At 41.3% G+C, this 23,909-nt stretch overlaps 1 protein-coding gene across 1 annotated transcript in view; it reads right to left on the bottom strand.

Moving 5' to 3' along the window:
- Positions 1–1,844: 1,844 nt before the first annotated feature.
- XRN2 (5'-3' exoribonuclease 2) overlaps positions 1,845–23,909 on the bottom strand; it is a 47,205-nt gene continuing 25,140 nt past the window's right edge. The window contains exons 22-30 of the mRNA XM_051613912.1: positions 23,700–23,797; positions 23,533–23,612; positions 21,714–21,770; positions 18,964–19,032; positions 18,730–18,864; positions 17,479–17,606; positions 11,519–11,579; positions 7,160–7,301; positions 1,845–2,683 (exon numbers count right to left, since the gene is read on the bottom strand). Of these exons, the coding sequence (XP_051469872.1) occupies positions 2,621–2,683; positions 7,160–7,301; positions 11,519–11,579; positions 17,479–17,606; positions 18,730–18,864; positions 18,964–19,032; positions 21,714–21,770; positions 23,533–23,612; positions 23,700–23,797 (833 nt within the window). The 3' untranslated portion in view covers positions 1,845–2,620. The remainder of the gene's footprint in view (positions 2,684–7,159; positions 7,302–11,518; positions 11,580–17,478; positions 17,607–18,729; positions 18,865–18,963; positions 19,033–21,713; positions 21,771–23,532; positions 23,613–23,699; positions 23,798–23,909) is intronic.

Below are 23,909 nucleotides of genomic sequence, written 5' to 3'. Positions count from 1 at the left end.
TTGAATTGTAACTCGAGGTCGAGCTGTGGGCAGTCGCTGCCTTTTGGAGGACGGGGAGCGGCTGGAGGAAGAAAATAAAACAAATCCAAGCCTGGCAGTGGCGGAAAGTTTTGGCAGAAGAGGTCTCGAGCGCCGATGCTCAGAATTAAGCGAGAAAAACGTGTTTATCGTTGTTATTACTAATCCTTGCCTAGTAAATGAATGTACACGGCGTGCGTCCCCGTACAACAGCCGCGAAGGAGGCGCGGCAAAACCCCAGCGGTCTCCGCAGCTCCTGGGAAGTTCAGCGAAGTGAAGTGAATAATAAACCCCGGCAACTCTCCCTCCCACCCTGCCCAAGATCCCACCCGGGACCAGACACCGTATCCCCACCGGGAGATGGGGGACCGGGACCCGCCGCCAGCGGGAGCGACGGGTTTGTCCCCGCGCCTCTTCCCGTAGGAAAACAAGCACACAGGAAACGCTTCTCGGAACTTTCCGGCAATTTGTCATTCTTTAATTTTTACATTATTTTTATTTTTAAGATCTTTATTTTTTACAATAAAAGGAAACGTTCTGAAGAGTTGCCTGCTTCGTTCTCTGTCTACACACGGATGAGGTTTGACCACACCTGGAAAACCTCCCAAAAAACTCCCGTTTTTTCACCTCCCTCTGAAACGCCAAGAGGATTTCGTTCTGCACCCCTCGCCTTCAGCATCTTCGAGAGGGGCCGCTGAACCGCGGCCCTGCCGGGAGCTCCCGCCGGGGCTGCGAAGTGAAGGTGGGATTTTGAGGCGAAAAAAATAAACGGATTTCGACCGCTGCAAGCACAGGGACCGGCTCCCCGGCTTTCATCCCAGAGGTTGGGAGGAGGAGGGGGGGATCCCCACCGTCCTCCCATGGCTGCTCCACAAGGACTGCTCCCGAGGTGGGAGGCTTCAGGCTCAGCTCCGGCTCTGAAAACCTTAATAAATACAGAGGTAGAGCAGCTCCAGGACTGCCATGAGGGACCTGTCACTACGGGCATCCCATCACTGGGATGCAGCAGGGCCTGGGTGGGCATCGAAGCTCCCAGGGAACAGTATCCAGCTTCAAGACTTGTCAGGCAAGGGGGTGAAGAGCTGGGCAAAGGGGCAACCTGCAGGGATAAGCCCTTCCCAAAACAGTCCCTCTCAACCATTTATCCAGCTCTAGTTTTGTACCCCCTGCCCCCAAACACTGTGAGAAAGGGACAAAAACCCCTGCATAGTCCCAGTCCATCCTCAAGGACAAGATGCCATCCTCTTGCTTTCAGCCTCACACTCACCCACCACATTTGCATCAAAACTCACATTTGTTGATGGTTTTGTTCTGCTCAAAAAGCAAAATTACTTTTTTTTAAAGACCCAAATATTTTTCCAGCTGAGGGAGAAGGCCCTTGGCAAGGGATGATGGCTTTCCCAGCTCCAGGCAGGACCAGGATGGCAACTCTTTGCATTATAATGAAGGATTCTGCTCCACCCTCCATCACTTGAAAATAATGAATCCAGTTTCACCATTTTTTCCTCCCAAGGTTACAGCAGTCTGGTCTTTTCTACTCTTCAATGGTGATTAACATCTGGACCCTGGAAGGAAGGGGCTGAAAAACTCCTCACAGGAGCACTGAGCCTCACAACCTCATGAAAGGGCAACAGCAAAGCATTGGGTATTCACTGATGTACAGGATACATGGAAAGATGTATGTTCTCTTAATTATTTTTTTTTTTGATTAAACAAATATTTTAAACGCTATTGTGTAGAGGCTGCATGGAATCACACAGGCACAGGTAGGGATAAAGGATACAAACACATTCTGGAGGGGGTTGGAAATGAACAACTCGATACTGTTCAGAATTTCAAAAGCCACTTTATAAAGCAAATAAAAATATTTACTGATTTGGTACACTCACATGGAAAATTCCTAGAAAGAGTGCTAAAAATGAATGGAAACCTTGATACTTTGCAGCTATTTTAAATTATATATCAAAACAGACAAATACACCTTCCGTGCTTGTTTATGTTACAATAACAAAGTCAAAAACAGGCACAAATTGTAGAAGTTGAAATGTTTTACTTCAAAGTCCAAAAAAACCTTCTCTCTTTACGAGAAATCCAAGGAAGCATCTGATGAGGAATACCGACAGAAGTGTCTTTAACCACCGTGCTCCATAGGCTGCCTCTGCCCCAAGAGTTAATAAAATCCCATCTCTATGCATTCTTTAAAACTCCGTTTTCAGGCTCTTATGTGTGAAGTAAAGGGATGTTTGGAGCTCAGACTGACAGGCAGAGTGAAGCACAGCTTGTATAGGTAATAAAGACAAAACAGCACTCCTGCCTCATCAAATGGCTCACAGGCAAATTAGCAAGTGGAGTTTACTCCCATTTTGCAATACACTATTTCCAAGCAACACAGCCCCCCACAAAAGAAATTAATCTGTTCAGTAAGAAATGTGCACATTTAAAACAAGTATCATAGTTTAAAAACTACAAGGATGTTTCTTCAGGATTTTCCCCCAAATAATAAAAGAACAAAACAAAACGCCAGACAGTTTCTATAGTTGTTTTTTTGTTGTTGTTGTTTTTTTGTTTGGTTTTTTTTTTTTAAAAAAAAAAAGGTCCAGAGCTAATTCCAGCTGTATCTTCCTGAGGGCGGTGGGAGCGGGTAGGGCCTCCCAGGGCCGTATGCCTACAAACAAACAAAAGCAAGCATTTATTTTTTGGATTAACATCACAGTAAACAAGTTAGCCGGGCTTCAGGCGCCACACAGAACTGCAACAATGCATCCCCTGCGCAGGAAGGTACCGCAGGCAGCACAGAGCCGCTCTCAGCCGCCTTTAAACGCTCTCCTGGAAACAGAAGCTTTAACTCCCAGTCAGGCTTCAACACCAGGAAGAAATTCCCTAAACTACAACACTGAGACAACGGCACTTCTAAGCCGTTACTTCTCTGTATGTTCTCTTTCAGCAACGCAAAGAGGTACAAAACGTTAAAGCCACATTATATATATATATAAATACACGCACCTGAAGGGCAGATTGGAAATGTGGATGTTAAATTCCTACAGAAAGATAGGCTTCACAGTCTGCTTTACACAGAACCATGCTGTAAATGTCATTTTTGTGGACTAAAGTCTCAACTTGAGATGCGTGGTGCCTGTGGGCTTGTTAGCAGCATTAGTCAGGTTTATTTTCTTATAGAGAAAAAAATACTTTCCCTCAACTACCAGCTTTCTGATTTAGCTGTAAGCAACTTTTTGCTAAAGGGAGATATTTTTACAGATAAGTATTTTAAAGAAAAAAAAAATTGCATTTATTACAGAAACAGCTTTTTCAGCGCTCATTCATTTTAAATGATGCCTAAATCCCATCTTGGAAATCACTGAAATTTAGATACATTTTGTTTTTAAATTTAGATGAGGAATTCTGTATATTAACTATCCAGCAAAAAATCTGCCAGAAAATTTAACTGAAAGTCCCCTCGAAGCATTTAAAATTATTTTTAAAACTGATCTACTGCAGAGACCAGAAAGTTAATTACATGTGATGCACTAACGACAGCTATAGGGGTTTGCTTTGTTTCTTATTTGCAGGTTTTTTTGGTGGATAGGGGAAGAGGGGCTTCCTTTCACTGCTTTAAAAGAGAAATCCACCTTTCTGCTATCCTGCAGGGGCTCAGAACTGACCACAGGAACCAGGGAGGCAGTGAGCAAACCTCTGAAAGAGGAGGGTTGCTTCAGTCTGCTTGTGTCAGGCCATCAAATAAGACTTTCTGAACAGAAACAGGTTTGTTACACCTCATTTTTAAAGGACTTGTGCAGAATGCACTGGTTCCACTATCAGGAAGGCTTTGTTTGGTTTTGGGTTTGACTCTAATCAATTAAAGAAGGAAACAAGTTGACTATATCCCTGGAAAAATCCTTCCAGTTACATCAACAGCAGCAAGCCCTGCACAGAGCTGCAGTTGGAGATTTTCTAAGAGCTGTACAAGACTGATCATTCAGTGACTAGAACAAAAATGTCAAACACCTGCATAACATGATCAAGTTTATTCTTCAGTTTTCTGGAATGGCTGGAAGTTGGTGACACTAACAAATTTCCCCTCACCACAGAGCAACCCAAATCCATGGCAGCTGCATGAATTTTGTAAGAACTTTGTAGCAGCACGTTTATTAACCTCTTCAGACCATGTTCTTCTGTATGCTGTAAAAAAAGTATTCAGAGGTGAAAGGGACCAAAGATAATTATTTATGCTGCTGTGTGTCACCACTTCCACTTGAATCCCTTTTCAAAGCTTTAAAGCTTTGAAATTTACAGGCAGCAATGCCAGATTCAATTATTGGTTTTGCACCCTAAACCCTTTAAGGTAGCTTCTAATTTTACTCCAGTGCTGTCATCGCCGAGGAAATAATGGCATCTGGAAGTTCATTTAAAAATAACAAAAAAAGAAAAAGGCAGCAATAATTTAAAAGGAGATAAAAACCAGCTGGAAAACAACATAACTGCAAAAGAAAATTTTTAAGGAAGCAAATTTACTTGAGCTGAAAGATTTGTCCTAAATAACCACCATGTATGAGAACACAAAACCACTGTCACCACCCAGCTTCAACTTCATTCTGTGACCCAGCAGCCACGTCCCATATCAGGGCCAAGTGAATTACGTTTTGGGCAAGACTGTGGCATTACCAAACAGCCACATGCCTCCTGTTTAACAGAGGATGCCCTCCCTCAGCCCACACTTGCAAGAGTTTCTGGAAGGCGACTCCCATTCACCCCTGTAGCTCCAGCTGTAGCTGTTACGCATGAAGATTTCAGGTCAGGAATAAACCAGTTTAAGCGTTGATTCCTTTTGCAAATATATCCACCTCTGCTACCCAGGATAAAGGCTAGAACAGAGCATGGTGTAGCAGACAGACCTTTTTCAAGTATCTATTTTCCAGCCCTAATTAAATATCACCCAGACTCCATCAGCATCAAAATCCTCCACTGATTTTCCTACATTAATACAGCAGCCCATTATGGATTAGGGCAATTACGCATTTATTCCTTTGTCTCCAGTGTTTTGGGTAAACCTGTGTTACACAACATGAAAGATTTTTGAAAACTGATCCTATTGATACACCTCATCCAAATTTGAAAGATACTTTAAAAAAAAACACTTTGGACTAGATGGGCAGCACAGCCAGGATTTAAGCCCGACTGTTTACCTATTAAGCCTAATGTAATCATAACTCATACTGTCTGGTTTTACTTATAGCCAAAACCAGTCCTGGAAGGATCTGCACTGGTAATGCCTCCTCATTACACTTGGAGGAAGAGTGCACAGTAGTACACTTGCCTCTTTTTTCCCCTTTTCTTGCTCTAACAACACTATGACAGCCGAACAAGCTAAAGACAATTCTTACTTCAGTCTTCAAAAGCCTCTTCTCCACCAAAAATGCTTCAGGGAAGGAGCCAAGGGGGGAGAAGTGAGTCTCACCACTACTAACCAGGCTGCAGCCAAACAAGAGTCTGGGAGTGGGGAGCGCCAGGGCAGACTGCTTGCTGGCTAGAGACCTTTTCAGCAGCCCCCTGTAATCCTGCAGACAATGCTGAGAAGGGTATTAGCAGCTCAGGGACTGTTTCTGCTGGGCTTCTGTCCTGGCAAGTTGAACCAGATGGAGAAGCACACAGCACTCTGCTAAAAGCTTCCCCAGCAGAGGCCAAAAGCTCTTCTCTTACCAACTTGGTTTGGCAGTCCACATTTTTATTGTATTAGCTGCCTCCAAACCCCCACACCACAACACTGTTTACAGTGCAGAAGTGATAGTGACACTTAGTGCTACCTGAGTCTCCCAAACAGAACAGGAAAACATGAAGCAGACAAAGAATAAGAGAAGTGGTAAAAATATGCTGCAAGCTGACTTTCACACATACTGTACAAGATTACTACTTAGAAGGATTGTACTCACAGTCCCTGCTGTATCAGCAAAGGAGACTGGGGCATTATTATCTACTGCACACACTGCAGGACAGAGTTTATACCCACATGAAAATGACTATATGCTGCCAATATCATGGAGAAACACTCCCAGAAATCCAACACCGTATCTCACTGTGCTGGTGCTGTGCAGTGGAATAACAGTGTTTCTGAACTGGGAAAATGGGCAGACTGGGAAAAGGAAAAGAAAGACTAGGAGTGTATATTAAAAAGTGACCTGTCTTCTGCACGTTGACAAGAGGAAGCTGGACCAGGTCCCAGCAGAAGGCAAATTTCAAAGTTTGTGCTTTAGTTTCCATATAAAAGATTGGGAAATGGTGTTGTTACCAAGGAACGGAACACTCCTCTTTCCTCATTACTGATCAGAAACCTTCCCAGTAAGTTCTGACTTACCAACAGAACTTAAATTTTAATATTGAAATACTAAATTTAGTTTAAACTAGTATACAGCATTGTAAATACTCAAATTTCAAGAGTATGCAGATTATGTTTTTACTGGGAACACACACTCTAACCACATAAGCAAAGTCACCTGCTGCTTTCAAGAAGCATTTTCATTCTGTGGCATTTTCATAAACTGATGACAAAGTCACCTATAATTTTTGATGAGGTTCTCCTATCACGTTCACTTGCTTTCATTTAACCACACAAAGCTATTTTCACGTGTACTTTCAAAGACATGTTTATTTCTCTGGCTACTAGAATCTGACATTTGCATTTAAGAAGTGTTTCAGCTAAGGGAAAGCCAATAAACATTCCAGGGAAAAAATTAATGAAGTTGTAAGAGTCTGTATTTTAAACATACTGGTGAGAAACCCTTCTATCCCCAAAACTATAGATTTAATTAGATATATTTCCTCACAGAAGAGAAAGATTCTGGTTGAAATACCTGTCTTCAGATTATGTTTTCTCAGGCTGAAAGTAGCGTGTGACTTGGTAGCATGTGTGATCTACTTTTAATGAAAAGCAGCAGTGGCACAGTCATGGTACAGGCCTTCTGCCAGGGGTACAGATGGAGGGGCTGGACATGGCTGGGACACTTACCTGGCAGTGCTTTCAATGGCAGACACTGCTGCTGGGCTGAAACCAGCTCAGGAACTACTGCCTGTGGGCATTCACTCTCCACAGCCACACGGAAGGAAGTCTTACTCAGGAAGAGGGCAAAATGAGGTGATGTTGTCATACCTGTCTTCCCCTGTCAATCCGATCCTCGGGTCTCTGTGGGTACATCATGGGGCCACCCAGCCCTTGGTATTGACCAGGGGGGTACTGGTTCTGGGTTTGCAGCATGCGGTTCCAGGCAAGCAGAGGAGCAGCCCCAGCAGCTCTGCAGACAGAAGAAACACACTGCAGCATGAACTGAGCTCCCTGAGAGCTTCACATCACCAACCCCCAATTTCTATGGTCTCATATGGGAATTGATTAGATTTGCCTGAGAGTTAAACACTGCCACATCCAGCCATGCCTGCAGATGGCCAAGTCTTTACAGATGAAAGAGGGGGGAAAAACTAATCTTCCAAGATTCTCCTACCAAAAGGCTTATTGCTTACTGCTTCACCACAGATCAAAAGCTACAGAACCAGGTACTACCACAGGCAGCAAATTCAATTTTACAGACCAGAGATTTTTCAACTTCTTTGGAAGGATTTGATCCAACTTTTATTTTAGGGGCAAATTTGCCAATCCATCCACAGCGATCTTGAACGTAGATTCAACCCCAGATATCACCAAGTTAGCTAAATGTAACACACCATGCAAAGAGTAAACATGTGCGGTACAGGAGAATGAGGCTTTCTTCTCTAAATGTCCAGACTCTTTCTGGGAGTCCATTCTTTCTAGTTAATTGCAGGTTGCAAATGAATTCTTACTGCGAGTATTCTGAATCTAGGGTAGGGGCCTTGGCTGCTTTTTCCCATCCATTATTCTGCTCAATATGTCAGAAGGTCTGATCGGGAAGAAACCTTTTCAAGTTCTATTGATGCCGTTTTCAATTGACCACGGTGACCTAGCAACATAAGCACTAATTGGCATGGACTGACTGACATTTGGTGTACAGTTTAGATGGGAACGCAAATTCAACATCCATTATAGCCTAGTTTGTCATCCGAGATTACTAACAGCAAGAAATGTTTTAATTGCCTTCAAGTACCTATTCTAACATTACAATTATAAAGCAACAGGTGTAATACATCAAATCATTGTTTGCTTTAAAATATTTAGAAAAACGATATAGCCATGATATAGTCTTTAAAGTTGAGAGCAGGTAGGGGTACGATTCTGTACAGAATTCACTGTGATTGTGTTTTGCAGTGCGATATATTATTGTGAAAGAAAAACATGGTATAGTGGAGACAGTTAATCTTTTCTGCCCCCAGTTGAAGAGAGACAGGGCAGAGAGCATGAGCACGGCGTTCCCATTCACTTGCTGCACCACAGAACTGAAAGGGACTTGGTACCTCTGCAAGGTGCCTTGGCCAAGATTTACAGGATTAAACTGGCAGGACTTCAGCCTTGGAGTAGTAACCCTCCCAAGTTTTTCAGTTGTTTGAGTAATAGCTTTTTTCCCTTCCATTATTCCTAGAAAACATCAAACTCTCCAGGAAGAATACACTGCCCAGCCTTAAGGAAAACTACAGGGAATTATCTACATAGCTCCAGCCTTTCATCAACAGTCGCTGCCTCTACAACTTTGCTAACATGCTTGTGATAAATACCCTCAGCAACTGAGGAGCACAGGCCTACATCCACTACGTGCCTGGAATAAGAAAGTTTGACAAATCCCATTTGATGTAGATACATATTTGGCACAGAGTTTAAACTTTTTTAAAATAAAAAGTGTTGCTCAGTGAAAAGTTGGGATGTTTATCTAGTGAAATTTGTTAACAGTGATTTCAGGGGCATGATGCTGGGGCATTTTAGCTTTCAGGCCACCTGATAGAGTGAAATCGGTGATTTTCAGTTGGAACCACTATATATCCAAGGAGATAAACCCAGAAGGAAAATAAAAAAGCTGCAATGGATTTTCTGATCTGCTCCAAATTCATGGAATTATGTACTATTTATAAATCCCAAAATTTTAGATTTTCATCTGGTAAACTGAAATCAGGAAATTACAGTCTTTACAGCACTTGACTTTATGTTAATTTAGTGGATGTATTAGTGAGCAATTCAAGTTACCTGAGGGTACAGATCTGTATGCAGCAAAGCTGTGCCTTGGTGGCAACAAAAAGAGTTGTGCCACTTGTACTATCACATTGGCAGTTACTTAAGACTATCCGGAGTTATGTCAACTTACCATTAAATAATGCTCATGCATATAGGATAACCATTAAATTAATGCTTATGCATATAGGGCAGCTAAAATACACTTGAGGAAACTTCATACAGTAAAACACTTCTGTGTTCCGACCTCAGTCTCTTTGGAAATCCCTCCTATGAGCAGGTTAAGCAAAAGGATTTGCTTAATCAGAATACACATTTCCATCAGCCAAGAAACCAGGTAGCAAATTTGTAACATCTGAAATACAACAGATCACCAACACTGATGGCAAACTGGCAGCTCCCAGGGAAACAACTGGTAAACTGAAAAGCCTCTGGGAAGGGTTCAACAGGTTCAGCCATTTTTTCCTGTCCCAAGCCTATACTTCTGTTTAAACTTTTGCTTGAAGCTCCATGCTTACCTCTATGGCAACTAACTTGACACCAGCCCTAAGCATCTCTTTGATTTGTGTCCATAATCGAACAGCTTCCAAGAACATGGCAAATTACTTATCCTCACAGAAACTGACAAGTCAGTGATGTTAATAAATCATCAGAGATGTAACAAAGCACAATCAGGGAGGGAACACATTGTAAACATCCTGCTGTCACTCAAAAGCTAGAGCAGCATTCTCCAAGCTTCTCTAAAGCTTATTTTCTAGGAAAAGATGATACATCCTGAATTTAAAGCCACCTCAGGGGACACCACTTTCCTCAAGTCTGGGAGCTGAATGGTAAGGTCAATATCACAGCACTAGAAGCAGACTGGAGCAGAAGTAGATCGACATCAGCTAGCTGAAAAATGCTCTGAAGTACCTGGGCAGTGCATGGTCACTCCTATAAATAATAGAACAAACTAAGCACATAATCTAATGATAGGACTCATATTATAGAGGCAGTTGACTATTAGAATTTTCATTAAAATGTGTGCTTCCACTGAGAAACAAGCAGAACTTCTGGCTGAAGTTATTTATATGTGAACTGAGAAACTCTTCCACTTTGCAAAAATAATCAGCCCGGTAAAATAATGGAAGTATAGCATTGTAGAAGTAATGACAAGTTACAGACTTATAGCAGTATTTCACAAAATGATACTGTATAAATTGGATCTAATCAAGGCGTGGGAATACCAACTCCCATGGAGAAAGTAACATTACAGTTTGTAATGCAAAGTTAGTTTATAAAGCAATATTCCACATGGATGTGGCACAGGACATGGGAGCTGGACTTATTTCAATAGGGATCAAAACGGTTGCCATGGAAAGCCCAGCTGCAGAGAGCTCAATAAATTCTCCCAAAGCTCATATTTTCAATGGTTAACATTTGCAAATAAAACCATGGAGGAAAAAAAATTAAAAAGTTGTGCCTCAGAGCAGGAGCTACAAAGATCTCACATACACTCTCATTCCTCTATAAATATAAATAAATATAATTATTCATAGCTGTCACAGGTATGCTGGAGTTTATAAAGTCCATCTGACTTAAGGAGGTAGCAAGCTATCAATGAAGGAATGCATGTATAACATCCCTTATTATCAAACCATGTCACATTCCTTCTATTCGATGGCACTTATTGGACTGCAGATTCCATAATCCTTCCCTGAGTCCCTTCTGCATTTAATTCAGTTCAGTCTTAAGTAGTTAAAGAAACTGTTTTCAGTGGCAACTAATAACTACTGACCTACAGTGACACGGCCCTACAATAGCCTTGTCAGGCCTGAAAAACTTGTACCAAAGAAGCTGATTAGGACTTCAAGAGGTTTGTAGCAAGAATCAATGGCTGGTCTGTACTAATGCTGCGGTTGTGGCACAGAAATGATAAAAGTGGAACACCATTAGTTATGCCTCATTAAGCTCCACAGCCGTCCTAAAAAGAAATTTGTTTAGCCTGTCCAAAATCTAATGCAGTTTTAAGCTCTCTGTGTTCAATTTCATAGTATCTCAAAAGCTTCAATAAGATAAAGGCCAAAGAACCAAGAACAGTACCAAAGCACCAACAGTAAAGTTAATTTTGAAGTCTGAGGTTTAATGGAAAGTGTTTTTGCCTTCTTTTTTTAATACCAAGTACTCAAACCTTTTAAAGGATGAACACCACATAGTGCACTCACAAAATATAAATAAATCATAGACGTTAATTAACTTCAAAGAACCTGCCATATAGCATGATTTAAACAAGTTTAAACAACAAAGTTCAAAATAAATAGGAAAAAAAAGCTGTGAAGCCCAGCAAGACGAAGCACATACTCCTGGCCACATTTTACAAGATTTTCATCCCTCCTGCCTTACCTCTGTGGTGTCTGCTGAAACAAGGGTGTAGGGCCTCTCCAAGACTCCTGAGGTCTAAGATCTAGAGGGTAAAACAAAATGTTAAAATTAAAAAGAGCAAATACACTTAAAGAACTTTACACATGCTCAAGAACCTGCTTTAAGAAGTCGGACAGAAAAGCTCAAACTGGATATCCCATCAAACACATTTTGTTAGTTACTAGTGTTGATTATGATAGAACCTTTATATCCATCAGTGGCAAGCTTACTATTAATTAATAAAAGGAAATTTTGTTTAATACGTCCAATAAGCTTCAAATTATTAAAAAATTAGTTTCAATTGCTGGAACTAGCATTGGTTACTGTTTGAAAACTTCACAGGTATCTGTTCTCTGAAATCTTTAAAAAAGCAAAACTGTGAGTTACAACTGAAGACTTTGTAATCTTTAAACTTCTTACAAGTACATTATCGCTAAGCTATATGAAAAATATAGATACATATATATACACACAACTGTGTCACCATCACAATACATCATGTTTGTGAGCTACAAAGATGTACTGCTCACAATACGTGCAAGCTTCCCTCTGATTAGGCTAAGTTATTCTCACAAGTGAACTAAAAGAACAACCAGAGCACAATAAATAAACCAGTTCCACGTCATTCACATTTAAATATATATTTATATTTAGGATATATTTAAAGATAGCAAAAGCATATTTAAAAGTTAACTTTTACAATGATGATAATAATAATAACCATGATCTATTAATAGTCCCTCAGACTGGATAATCAGACTGAATTAAACCTTTTTTTGGGTAAAACCTTAGCCAGAGACATAGCACTGTAGTGAAAAAGACCACCCACTTCTCAATTGTTTCTTCTACCCAAACTAACTCTTTACAAAGTCGTAGCAGTAACAACATTGCTTTAACAGTCCGTGCAATTAAATGGTTGTTGTTCTTCTAAATAAACTGGTCAGTAAACAGGATAAAAGCATCAGCTAATCAATAGCTCCCCGGTCAGCCCACAACACTCAGATTGTGCATCAATCAAAAGCTTCAGTTTCAGTGACACCTTTGATTGTTTTCAATGGTGTTTAAGTGTGACCGAATTTCAACAGCTGGTTCCAGAAGTAGTCTAATGGACATGCTGCAATGGCACAGCAGCACCCTGTTCAACTGCCAATATTCAAGTACAGTGGAGCTTTGCAATAATTTGAAAGAAGAGTGGGAGAAAAAAAAAAAAAAAGAAAAGCAGAGGCAAAATCTGTGCCTGTCTGTGAGGTTCTGGGTGTACTATTTGCAGACTGCAAGGATCTGGACAGAAACCTCTAAGGGCAGCTCTTGAGTGCACAGGGGGTGCAGCAGCCCCCACGGCAGATAGCACCATTTTGCCAGGGGAAATAAATTCTGATCCCCAGCAGCTCCATTGCTCCCACCTGGCCCTGCTCTGGGCAGAGCTAATCCAGCCCAGCAATGGCCTGAGCTACAGAGGGGCACATGCTGCATTTTATTTATTCATTAAACAGTACATATATGCACACATCAGCCACTATATACACACATCAGCCACTATATACACACACTTCTACACTGTTTCCAACCGATGCTCGTAATCGGGTATAATTGGTTATTTCATACAGCCTGTAACCAGTCTGCAGCATCTCAAGGACTGCAGATGGATCTGTCACGTTTATCCTGTTCAGCCTGTGAATTATAAGGACCTGGACACACACAAACAGGCTGTGCCAACACCATGCTTTAGTGATGCTGTGTTTGTCTTTGAATGCAAGATTAGGGCAACACAAGGAAACCCAGGCCCCTAATGCTGTTTTTAGCTACTTTGTAAGAAATTAACAACTAAGACACAATATAAAAGCTTAAAACGTTTCCAGAAAAACCCTCACTATCTTTCACTGGGAATAATGGCAATGCTTCCTCCCTCTTTCTCCTCTATGCAGGTTGAGCTAGGTAGGACCCCCAAGTATCCTGACATTTATACAGACTAATATCGTCTCTCCCTCTCTGACCCCCCCTGCTCAGAACTTCTCGTGTTAATGGAAGTTTATTAACACATTTTCCATTCCACTGCCAGGGTCAAATGGTGCTCCAGTGAGAAACCCAGCAAGATGCTGCTGGTCTCGCCCTGGGGCAGTGTTTTCTGTTCACACCAACCCCTGCTTAAGGACTAGGTGGGAATTTGTGTCATACTTAATCACCTTCTTCCCATTTGAAAAAGAAAGGACCCAGCTCTCCTGGTGTAACCACAGGTTTTTGCAGCACTAGGGAACAGTGTAAGAAAAAGCTTAATGAAATCATCACAGAAACATTTAAAGCCACCTTATTACTATTCATTTGTATGGCTCTGACAGAGAACAATCTTTGAAGGGAAAAAGCTCAGAGCAGTGAATTGCACTTCAAAAAGGTATGAAATTGGAGAAGAAATGACAATTAATATTTTCTTTAGTCTTCAAAACCTAGGCATTTCCTAGAGCTATAAGGCCAAATAAACTGCCTTCTCTAGCAGCTCCTCAAGTAACAATTTATCTAATCAGTGTAGCAATCAAATACGAGATTTCGTGTTTACTGATTGCACTAATCAAAATCACTTTTCAAATGCAGCTAATTGACAAGTTTACTGACTGAAATGGAAGCCATAAATCAGATATCCTGTGCTGCAGAAACCAAATATGCCATTCACAGAGTACTGTCACACTGCACTTGACTCCCCAAGTTATCAGCACAGACAATTACTCATCAACTGAAAATTGGCACATCCAAGTCAAATCAGAGAACAACAGTAAGGAACACCCCCAGCAGGCTCTTGAGGGAGAGATGGCACTTTGGCTGACCGCATTGCCCTTCTAGAGTCTAATTTTACTTCATCATACATATAAAAACATAATGCATAAAATGAAAAGTTGCTCTGCATCAAACTCATAAATGTCGGGATTTTAACCATATCAGCTCCAGTTTTTCAGGAATGTGTGGGTTCAGAACGCTTCCAATTATGCCACAGCATAGAGCTCCTCTCACAATTAGTTGACGAACGACACTTTGACACAAGGGGTAAGCCACCCAATTAAGAAAACTCAGCATATGCCTTCCCACTTCCTCTAATTTGACTTTCTAGTTGAAGATAACTGTACAGACAGACACATTTGTGCTTGAAGTGAACGGTGTGGTTGCAAAAGGCAAGAAGATGGCTGTGCCATCAAGCCTAGGAACACCTTCTGGTAATCCAAGACAGAACACCGCCTGGGTGGAGTTGGCCCACATGCTCAATTCTGACCACAAATTTCCCTGGGAGAAAAGGCACTATCCATCTAGACTGCTGCTGTTCAACAAGATGATGGCCACCTACTGCAGCAATGTTCAGAGGTGACATGCTCTCATCTTCACAGCTCTGCCTGACACTAGACCCACATAAGCCATAATTCAGGATGCACTGCAGGAGTACAGCCCCATTTGCAGAAGCATCCTTCAGTGTCAATGTCTGAAAAACTGATCTCAGCAGAAATTTTGGGCTATGACACTTGGAGGTGTTTTTTTAATAAGAGTTTAAGCAAGTCTGACTCTACTTGGCAGAAGAGGAGTTGAGACACAGGTGGTTCAGTTGGCATTGATAGTCCCAGGTGGCCTTAGTTGGGTCCTGACACATCAGCCAGGTAGCAGGAGGCATTTCTGGAACTACTTCTAGGGAACAAGCACATCTCTAAAGCTCTTTGACCTGTGCTCATCCCACCGACTGGGACACCAACTGTGCTTCCACCTTGGTTAGATAATGAGGTACCAAAAGAAAGGTGTCTCAACCACTGCTGTAACAAGTTGTAAAGACTTCATGTTGCAGTCAGTTTAAATCAGAAGTTAATCAGAGTTTAAGACTAATCTCTTAGGACAGCTTGCTATCTTTAGTAGAAGAGGTGGAGAAAGCCAACAACATTAACTAACAAAGAATACATCTGCAGCATGTTGCACTGCTGCCTCCCATGAAAACAGAGTGCCAGGAACCAGCTTCTCCACTCCGGGATGAAGAGCCCTGGAGAGCAACAGCAGGCACACAGCTCCTGCTGTTTTTTTAAAAAGGTTTTGTAGTATGAACGCCAGTGAACGAGGCACTGCACTGCCACGGTGGCTGGGGGACTGGCAGCCAGACCTGGCACTGCTTCTTGCTGCAGCAACAGGATAGCACAAGATCAACCTCTGCCTCATGGAAAAAGCAGAGTTAAGGACAGTGGCACAACAGAGGGGAAAAAAAAAAATTAAAAAAAATCAAGGAAAGCATGCTTTCAGATTTGCCAGTCACACCTCAAGAACAGCAACTGCGGATGCCTGAAGCTGAGAGTGAGGAAGGGGCAGGAGGGGAGGAAGGGATGCATGAAAGAAAGCCACCAGACAGTTGTTCTGAGGCCAACAGATGGACTGGGATTTCACGTTCATCAGTGGACTCGATCCTCCTCAATCTGATGGCACTGGGGCATATTTTCATGTGGAGTGCTTCCTACACAACACAAGGTGCTTAGATGCCACAAAGACAAGAGCTTTTTAAGTACCTAATCAGCATGATCATGGTATGTAAGGCAGAGGAAACTGCTTTGAAATCAGTATTTCCCACAAAGCATCATGACTCAAACTTCAGAATACTTGAACAACAGCATAGAGACTGATGGGCTCACAAATACTTTCTCCCTGAAATCACACATCTCTTTTTGGAGATAAACACAAAAATGTGATTCCTGTCTGGTAGTTCTGACTACCTCTTCCCCACACTCTTTTTAAGATCATATTTGTTGTTTGTTTGAAAAAAACAAAACAAAAAAACACAAACACACTTGTTTTCTTTTAATCAAAGTTAACAGCTCCAGACTCACATTCAATCTGTCTCTCCCCTTAAACCAATCTAGTCCCTTGCACAAGAAAGCTTCTGCACGTACTACTCAGCTAGAATGCATTTACTCTGAGATTGAACTGAAAGTTTAATTCAGAGTGGACATCAATATTATTTATTCACTGTTTCATATGCAGTAAAAATGCAAGTCAAGTATAAAATGGATGACAGCTTCATAGCGCAGTAATCTGGTCTTCTACATGTGACAAAACGTTGAACTACAAATTTTATCAGTCTCAGCTGTTCAAACTTCAAACACTTGCAGAATTCAATATTGCACGGATTCAGCTCAATAGTGATAATGTCTTACTTTAAAGCACCTTTTTAGGCAGTTCAGCCAAGTTTCTTCCTGTCTCAATCCCACAAGCACAGAAATGCATCTCATGATCACAGGCAAAGAAGCAGGGCATCTTCTCTGGGAGCCTTTTGCATAAGCAATTCCTTTCCAGGATGAAGGATTCTACTTTAGGTCACACAGAGGATTTCTCTTACAGCTTCTGGCGACCCACTTCATCACGAAGTTAACAGTAGTGGCATCCCTGACCTCCTGACTATGCTCCTTTGCCAGAAGTTGCAACACCTACTGGAGGCAGGAGAAGCCAATATGAGACTGTGAATTAGCAGTTTTGGTTCACCCTGGCATCTCAGCAACACAGCTCTTCTATCAGTCCTACCATCTCTCCAAACCCATCACCACACCTTGTGCATGAATTGGTTTCTGTGGCTAGCATCCTCTTCTTGTTCTTTTCAGACACAAAGCACCAACCTTCTACTGATTCCATTGATGCTGGAGATGTTGAGACTCAGCCATGTACTGAATGTGTTCTAGATAACAGCCACAAGCAACCTTTTAGCAGACAAAGTGCTATTTTTCCTATTACATTTGAATACTGGGCAGGGATCCCACTGAGAGGCACATAAATACATTTTAGAACATTTCACTACAGCAATTCCACAAAGGAAGAGCCGTAGAGAAAAGCAGCACAAAGCTAACGTAGCTGGATGCTTGAATCCATTTTTATTTGTAATAATGCAACCAGAACAGCAGTATTTTACAAACTCTGCAATGCAGAAAGCAGAACCCACTTACTTGACAACAATTTAGGAATCTGCTGCTGCCCACTCAGAAGTGGCCTGGCGTATGGGCTCCCGTAAGTTCCAAGAGGTACTGCGTTGGCATACATCCCTGGCATCCCTCTTTCCCTTGGCAGCGTATGGCTATTACGTGTAAGAAACGGAAAGGAAAAAGAATAGGAAGTTTATATGAATACCCTCTTACATCCCAGCTGCTACCCAGCCTATTGAACCCCCCAGCTCTCTCCAGCGTGTCAGTGGGGATGCATAAAAAGGATGCAGTGACTTGCTCCCATAGCAGGGTCCCAGGCACAGCACCACCAGAGCACAGCTTGGAGAACTGGCCCAGAAAAAAGTACCTGGTTACTATAGCAAGCCACAATGAGCAGAAATACAGGCGTATCCTGCAAACGGTGGAAGAGTCCAGTCAAACTGAACAGCTGTCACATTTCCCAAGAAGGGAGAGCTGATGGAGATGCAGGATTTGCACATACTGGTGTGTCAGTGCCAGGCCTTTATTGGTGTAAAATAATTTCTCTTCCTAAAGACACACTTATGTGCAGTTGCTCACAGAGTTTACTTTTCCTTGCTAGTGATACAATCTCTTTTAAAACATTTTCTTTTCTGGCTCTGATAAACTTCTGGCTTCTTGCCTTCCCCAGGAAGAAAAAATCTTTCATTTTATCTGTAATAGAAAACTCCAGCTCATTCTCTCATCCTGCATTCAGAAGCACTCTTGTACCACACTGTAGCATCTGAGAAAGTTACTCAGACTTTTTGAGAACAAATGGAAAAATTACTGTGCCAATGCCTGGAAAAGTGACAATAAAATGGATTATACGGTGTAACACCTTTCATTCAAGGGGTTTTAAAATATCTTAATTTTTAAAAGCATAAAATATATTCTTGTCTTCATAATAGTCTTATTTATCACTTGTATGCAGTATTTCCACTGTACTTTCTGTACCTCAAGCAAGTTACCACCAAACAAGTAGGAAAAAAACCCAAAGCAAACAGTGGGAAAGCTAGTTGGAATTATGCAGTAGAACCTCCCCCAGGTCAAGAAGAATGGAAAACACGACTGCAAAATTATATCAATACTTAATTTACATATCACATGCTAAAGTTTCCAACACAGACCACCAGCATCTAATATCTGACAGTCCATCCCCACCTGCTTTCCTTTTTTTTCCTCTTTAATTAAAAAAGCAGTAAATAATTACAGTCATCTTAGCAAGGCAGTCAGTAGCAATGCTGCTAGGCTTACCCCAAGGTTCTGAATGCTGCCTGGTCCAAATGGACTGGTTTTCTGTCTCGGTTAAAGCCAAGCTGCGGTCTCCAAGGCCTGCCATCATTGTTGGTTTTTTCCCAATCTCCTGGCTTCAGAACTGGAGTAGGTTTCCTTAATATTAAAAATAGCCCCATAAATATTTATCAGAGCAAATACTCAAGAATAATGAAAGAAAATGGAATTACTTGAAAACTGAGAACTGATACTTACTTTGCACCAGGTAACACTATCGCCTTGAAAACAAAGTCTTCATCAAATTGTGGATCTTTAAAAGAGATACTAGGAGAAAGTATTTGAGGATTAGGTTTACTTGATAGTTAAGACAAGCAAGATTAAAAAGTAATTGCTGCTTTATTAACAGTGATGTACATAACAGAAAATATAAGATTCAATCAATAGCCAGTCCAAAGGAAAGTTTAATGTCTAGAAAACAGTCCTATATATGGTAATGAAAGTACCTTCTTGCAGACCCTTGAGTGCAAATCCTCTAGTCAAAGCACTATTGTGCTTGACAAAGTTCAAAGGCTGCCACAGCAGAGACAGGAAGGATATCGGCTTGTTCTGCTGTCTCACCAAAAGCATACAAAACTTAGAAGTGGGATTTCCTGGGCCAGTGAGGTTTTATCCTGAAAGGTGGCAGTGCAGCTGCAGGGCACTCCCATGGAGGGACACACACCTATTATCAGTGACATCTTGCAGACTCTGCATTTTGAGCTGTCTAGTATTAGACAAATTAAACAGTAGTAGAGCAAAAAGGGGCTCAAAGCTTAACTTCTGCTGGTACATTGCATTATAGAGCAATTTGGGTTTGCTCTAGGAAAATTCACCCACACTCCTAACAATTTCTGGCTCCCAGTGTAAATACTCAGGTCTGGGGTAGGTCCTACCGGGGACATGTTTGAAGTACCCAGCATTGACCTGATTCCTGTTCTCTCACTACCTACCATTTGATAGTGAAGAATGCCTGGGATGCTAAGAATGAGAAAAGCAAACAACTAAGCAGAATAATCTCACTCTTCAAGCTGAAATACATCTGTTTTTCAACACAGAAAATGAATGAGACTTGAGGGAAAGAGACTAATGGTCCCTTGGAAAATTCAGCCAAAGTCGCAAGAACTGAAGAGCAGAACCATGACTGCTCATACTATCTCAAAAGACAGGAAGAAAAATCCTTGCCATAGAGAAACAGAAGCATGAACAATTCAAACCTCCTGACAGTGACAGATGGAAAGCCAAGAACTACCTTTAAGTCATCACTCAAAGTAATTAAATCCCCATTTCAGAACATACTTTCTACAATACCCTGACAAGCCACAACGTAGCATTTCTTACTGCCTGTAGATACAGCTGTTACTAGTTGAACTCAGTTATGCCTTTGTGGAGGAAAAAAATTATGCAGACAGTTCACAAGTGACTTTCAGCATCTCAAGTATCTTATGTGGCTCAAGAAGTGCAAGGTTATTGGCTCAAGTATTACATACCTGATATACTGTGCCAAATTAAGTGAGGATGACATACAACACACTAGATTTGCAGAAATTTGCTGTCAAGCACAAGGGTAATTAAAACCTTCTGTTACCACAAGATTTACCCTTGGAGACTCTGCTTTACTTTTTATTCATTATGAAGTTTCTATTATTCTCCCCAAAATCACCTTCAAACAAAGTTAGTATTACTCCTTTACTTCTTAAGGGCATGAAGCCCACGTTCTCAGGCATCCTCTGGAATTGCTAGGAATAAAAATGGATAAAAATCCAAGAGGCAAAAAACAAGATCTGGAGGGCTTTCAATAAAATACCCAGTCTGTCTCAGAGGTTTGCTCTCATGAATGTTTGGTTTAATTTATAAGACTTGATACAAGCCACATAGTTCTACAGGTGTGTCCTTGTTGTCGAACCTGAGTCAAACAGTGACAAGGTGACAGACCTGGGGTTCTAATTGACAAGCAGCTGAATATGAGCCAGCAGTGTGCCCAGGTGGCCAAGAAAGCCAATGGCATCCTGGCGTGGACTAGAAATAGTGTGGCCAGCAGAAGTAGAGAGGTGATTTGTCCCCCTGTACTCAGCACTGGTGAGGCCACACCTGGAGAACTGTGTCCAGTTTTGGGCACCTCAATTCAAGAGAGATATCGAGGTGCTGGAGCGAGGACAGAGGAGGGCAACAAAGCTGGTGAAGGGCCTAGAGAATAAATCTTATGAAGAATGCTTGAAGGAGCTGGGAATGTTTAGTTTGAGGCAGAGGAGGCTGAGGGGAGATCTCATCAGTCTCTACAACTACCTGAAAGGTTGTTGTAGAGAGGTTGGTGCTGGTCTCTTCTCACAGGTAATTAGTGACAGAACAAGAGGGAATGGCTTCAAGCTGCAACAGGGGAGGTTTAGACTGGACATTAGGAATAAATTTTTTCACAGAAAGTGGTTAGACACTGGAATAGGCTGCCCAGAGAGGTGGTTGAGTCACCATCCCTGGGTGTGTTTAAGGTCGTTTGGATGTGGTGTTGGTGGATATGGTTTAGGGGAGAACTTTGTAGAGTAGGGATGATGGTTGGACTCGGTGATCCTAAGGGTCTTTTCCAACCTGAATAGTTCTATGATTCTAAGGTGTTGCTTTTCACTTACCAAAACCCCGTAAGTCCCAACAGTGAGCAGAAAAGCAACAGTGAGAAGATGAGGTATTTCTGAAGGGATAAAACACACTGGGTTTGATGCACTGAGAAACGACTACTTTGGACACTCCTGCAGGGCACACCACCACACACAATCTGCTAACCACCCTAACTCCAGCCTGCTGTGCTACAGCATAACATCTGGGATGCAATTTCCAAAGAAAACCAGAAGAGTTTGAAGTAAAAGCTTCAGTTTTTTAAAGAGATGGATTCTGTTGCAAATTCAACAACACAAAACACCAGAGTTTTGATTGTTGTATTTTGTACACCACTGCATTAAAACCAAGAGTTTACTTACCTGACTGCAGAATTCTGTGTAAGGTCACGCAGCATTGGAACTGGAGACTCCACTGTCCTGGCAAAGAGAGAAAATCCTGTCAAAACCTCGCCTAACAACATATCTCGTGCCACTTGCTCTGCTTTCTCTGTTGCTACTACTCCTGCTCCTCTTTCAACTAAGCCTACGACACATACAAGGGATTTCAAAATTAACTCCTGTTTCCCCTAAATCAAATACTTCTATAAGCAATAGAATTCTTGAATCCTTATTTCTTAATGTCATAACTTCTGCAGCTGATTTTGTGGATTTTCTAATGTCTAATAGTGGACTCTCACACTTCAGAAACCTGCCCATTACTGCTAATGTTTGACTGTAAAAAGGCAAAAGGTTCAGCGGGCAGGAGAAAACCAGAGACACAGATACACAAACCTGCTTCACTAGGAAAAAAAAAGGCTCTGAAGTAAAAAAAAATAATTAAAATTTAGCAGCTGTTTTACACAGAACTTAAAAGACTCTCCCTTCTAACTGAGATTTAATAGACTGACATGCAGTTTTTCATCTTACCCCTTTACTTCTTTCCTCCAGAAAACTTTATCCCTACAATTCAAGCAGGGAAACAACACACTCAAGAAAATTACTCTTATCAATCTGAAAGCAGATTTCTGTGTTCACCTGACTGCGCAACTGTCAACACAGAGGTCACAAATTGCACACGTGCTGGCTGAATTTGATCCCAATCTTCTCAGCAAAGCAAGACTTATTTTGAAGTGGCAATATAAATACCTCCTTGTCTTCACAGAATTCCTAACAAACTACTTCTCTAGGTTAAAAAATATACCCATTTCTTCTAGGGAAGACAAGGCCAGAAGAGTTTTTTTTTTTTCCTGCACTGCTATTCCCTTCAAGAACAGCTCTGACTTGCTCATATTCTTCACAAGCCATGACAAGAATAGAAAAATGTATATTAGTGAGTGTGACCTAGGATACATTATCTGTCCAACAAAATCAGAGTGTTTGTGCATTTAATGCAAATGAGTTACTGAACACCTGCTTATGCCTCTAAGCAAAGTTAGATAAATGAATGCATATCCTACAATGTGAAGATTACACTGATAATTTCTCAAACTAAACGCGTTATCTAGAAACCAAAAAATATTAGCATTTTTTCTGTGTATAGTCAGTAACAGTACTGAATTTACTGCCACAGCCTAAATAGAAAATGGCAAAATATATCTAATATATCTCCATCTTGATTTTTATTTAATGCAATTAGGATTAGCACATAAAAAGCAGAGTTGTTGGTTGTTTCTGTTTTTTTTTTTAAACAGCATGAGCTGTTGGAAGTTACATCAGACTGCATTCAATTAACATTCATACAAAAGCAGAGGCCAAAACAACATGACCTTACTGAGTAAGGCCACTGATCACTACTACTTTAATAGGTAAACAGGGCCTATACAATAAAAGTTCTAGCATTACTAAATACATAAAAAACAGTCTTCCACAGATGACAAACAAACAAAAAAATATATCAGCAATTAAACACACACATTAGATTTCTGATGCTACTTCAAAAGCCTAATTCTGAAATAATGTTTAAAAAAGGATCACCAAATCAACATTTTACTTGTTTGGTTTGTTACATATGCTGATAATAAAACACACCTACTGTGAAACCCAGAGGAGAGCATATTTAGCCTCAGCACAAAATGCACTGCGTTCTCAGGAGTTTTAGGTTTCTCAGTGTGGGCACAAAGGTATTTTTATTTAAAGGCAGGCATAACTGAAGGAAACGTCCTGTAGCATCAAACAGCCCAAACTACAAAGCCATACTTACTGATCTGGGAGAACAGCATTGTCATTCAGCGTAAGCTTTCCCTGGATTCCATGGCACAGCTCTGGGGGTATATCCACTGGCTATGGAAAAAATAATTTTTCAGTTGAAACACTTTCTTAGACCTCCATCACCATTTACACAATCCTTTAAGAATGAGTACAACCTACCTCTGTGTTTTTGGTCTTGTACTGTTCTACAATGAAGTCACAAAGTGGGTGGTGCTTTCCAACAAAGAGAACATCACCACCAAGGCTATTTCTTCTGCCTAGAAAGGACAAAGAGAATTGCTTAAGAGTTCAGAGCAGGGGGAAGGAAGGAGCATAGCAGGTCAGCACACTGTCCTGTTGACATCTCCACAAAAGAAAAGCTTCACTGTG

This window comes from Apus apus, chromosome 3, assembly GCF_020740795.1.
Source record: "Apus apus isolate bApuApu2 chromosome 3, bApuApu2.pri.cur, whole genome shotgun sequence".
Lineage (NCBI taxonomy): Eukaryota > Metazoa > Chordata > Aves > Apodiformes > Apodidae > Apus > Apus apus.
This window is presented reverse-complemented; position numbering and strand designations above follow the sequence as displayed.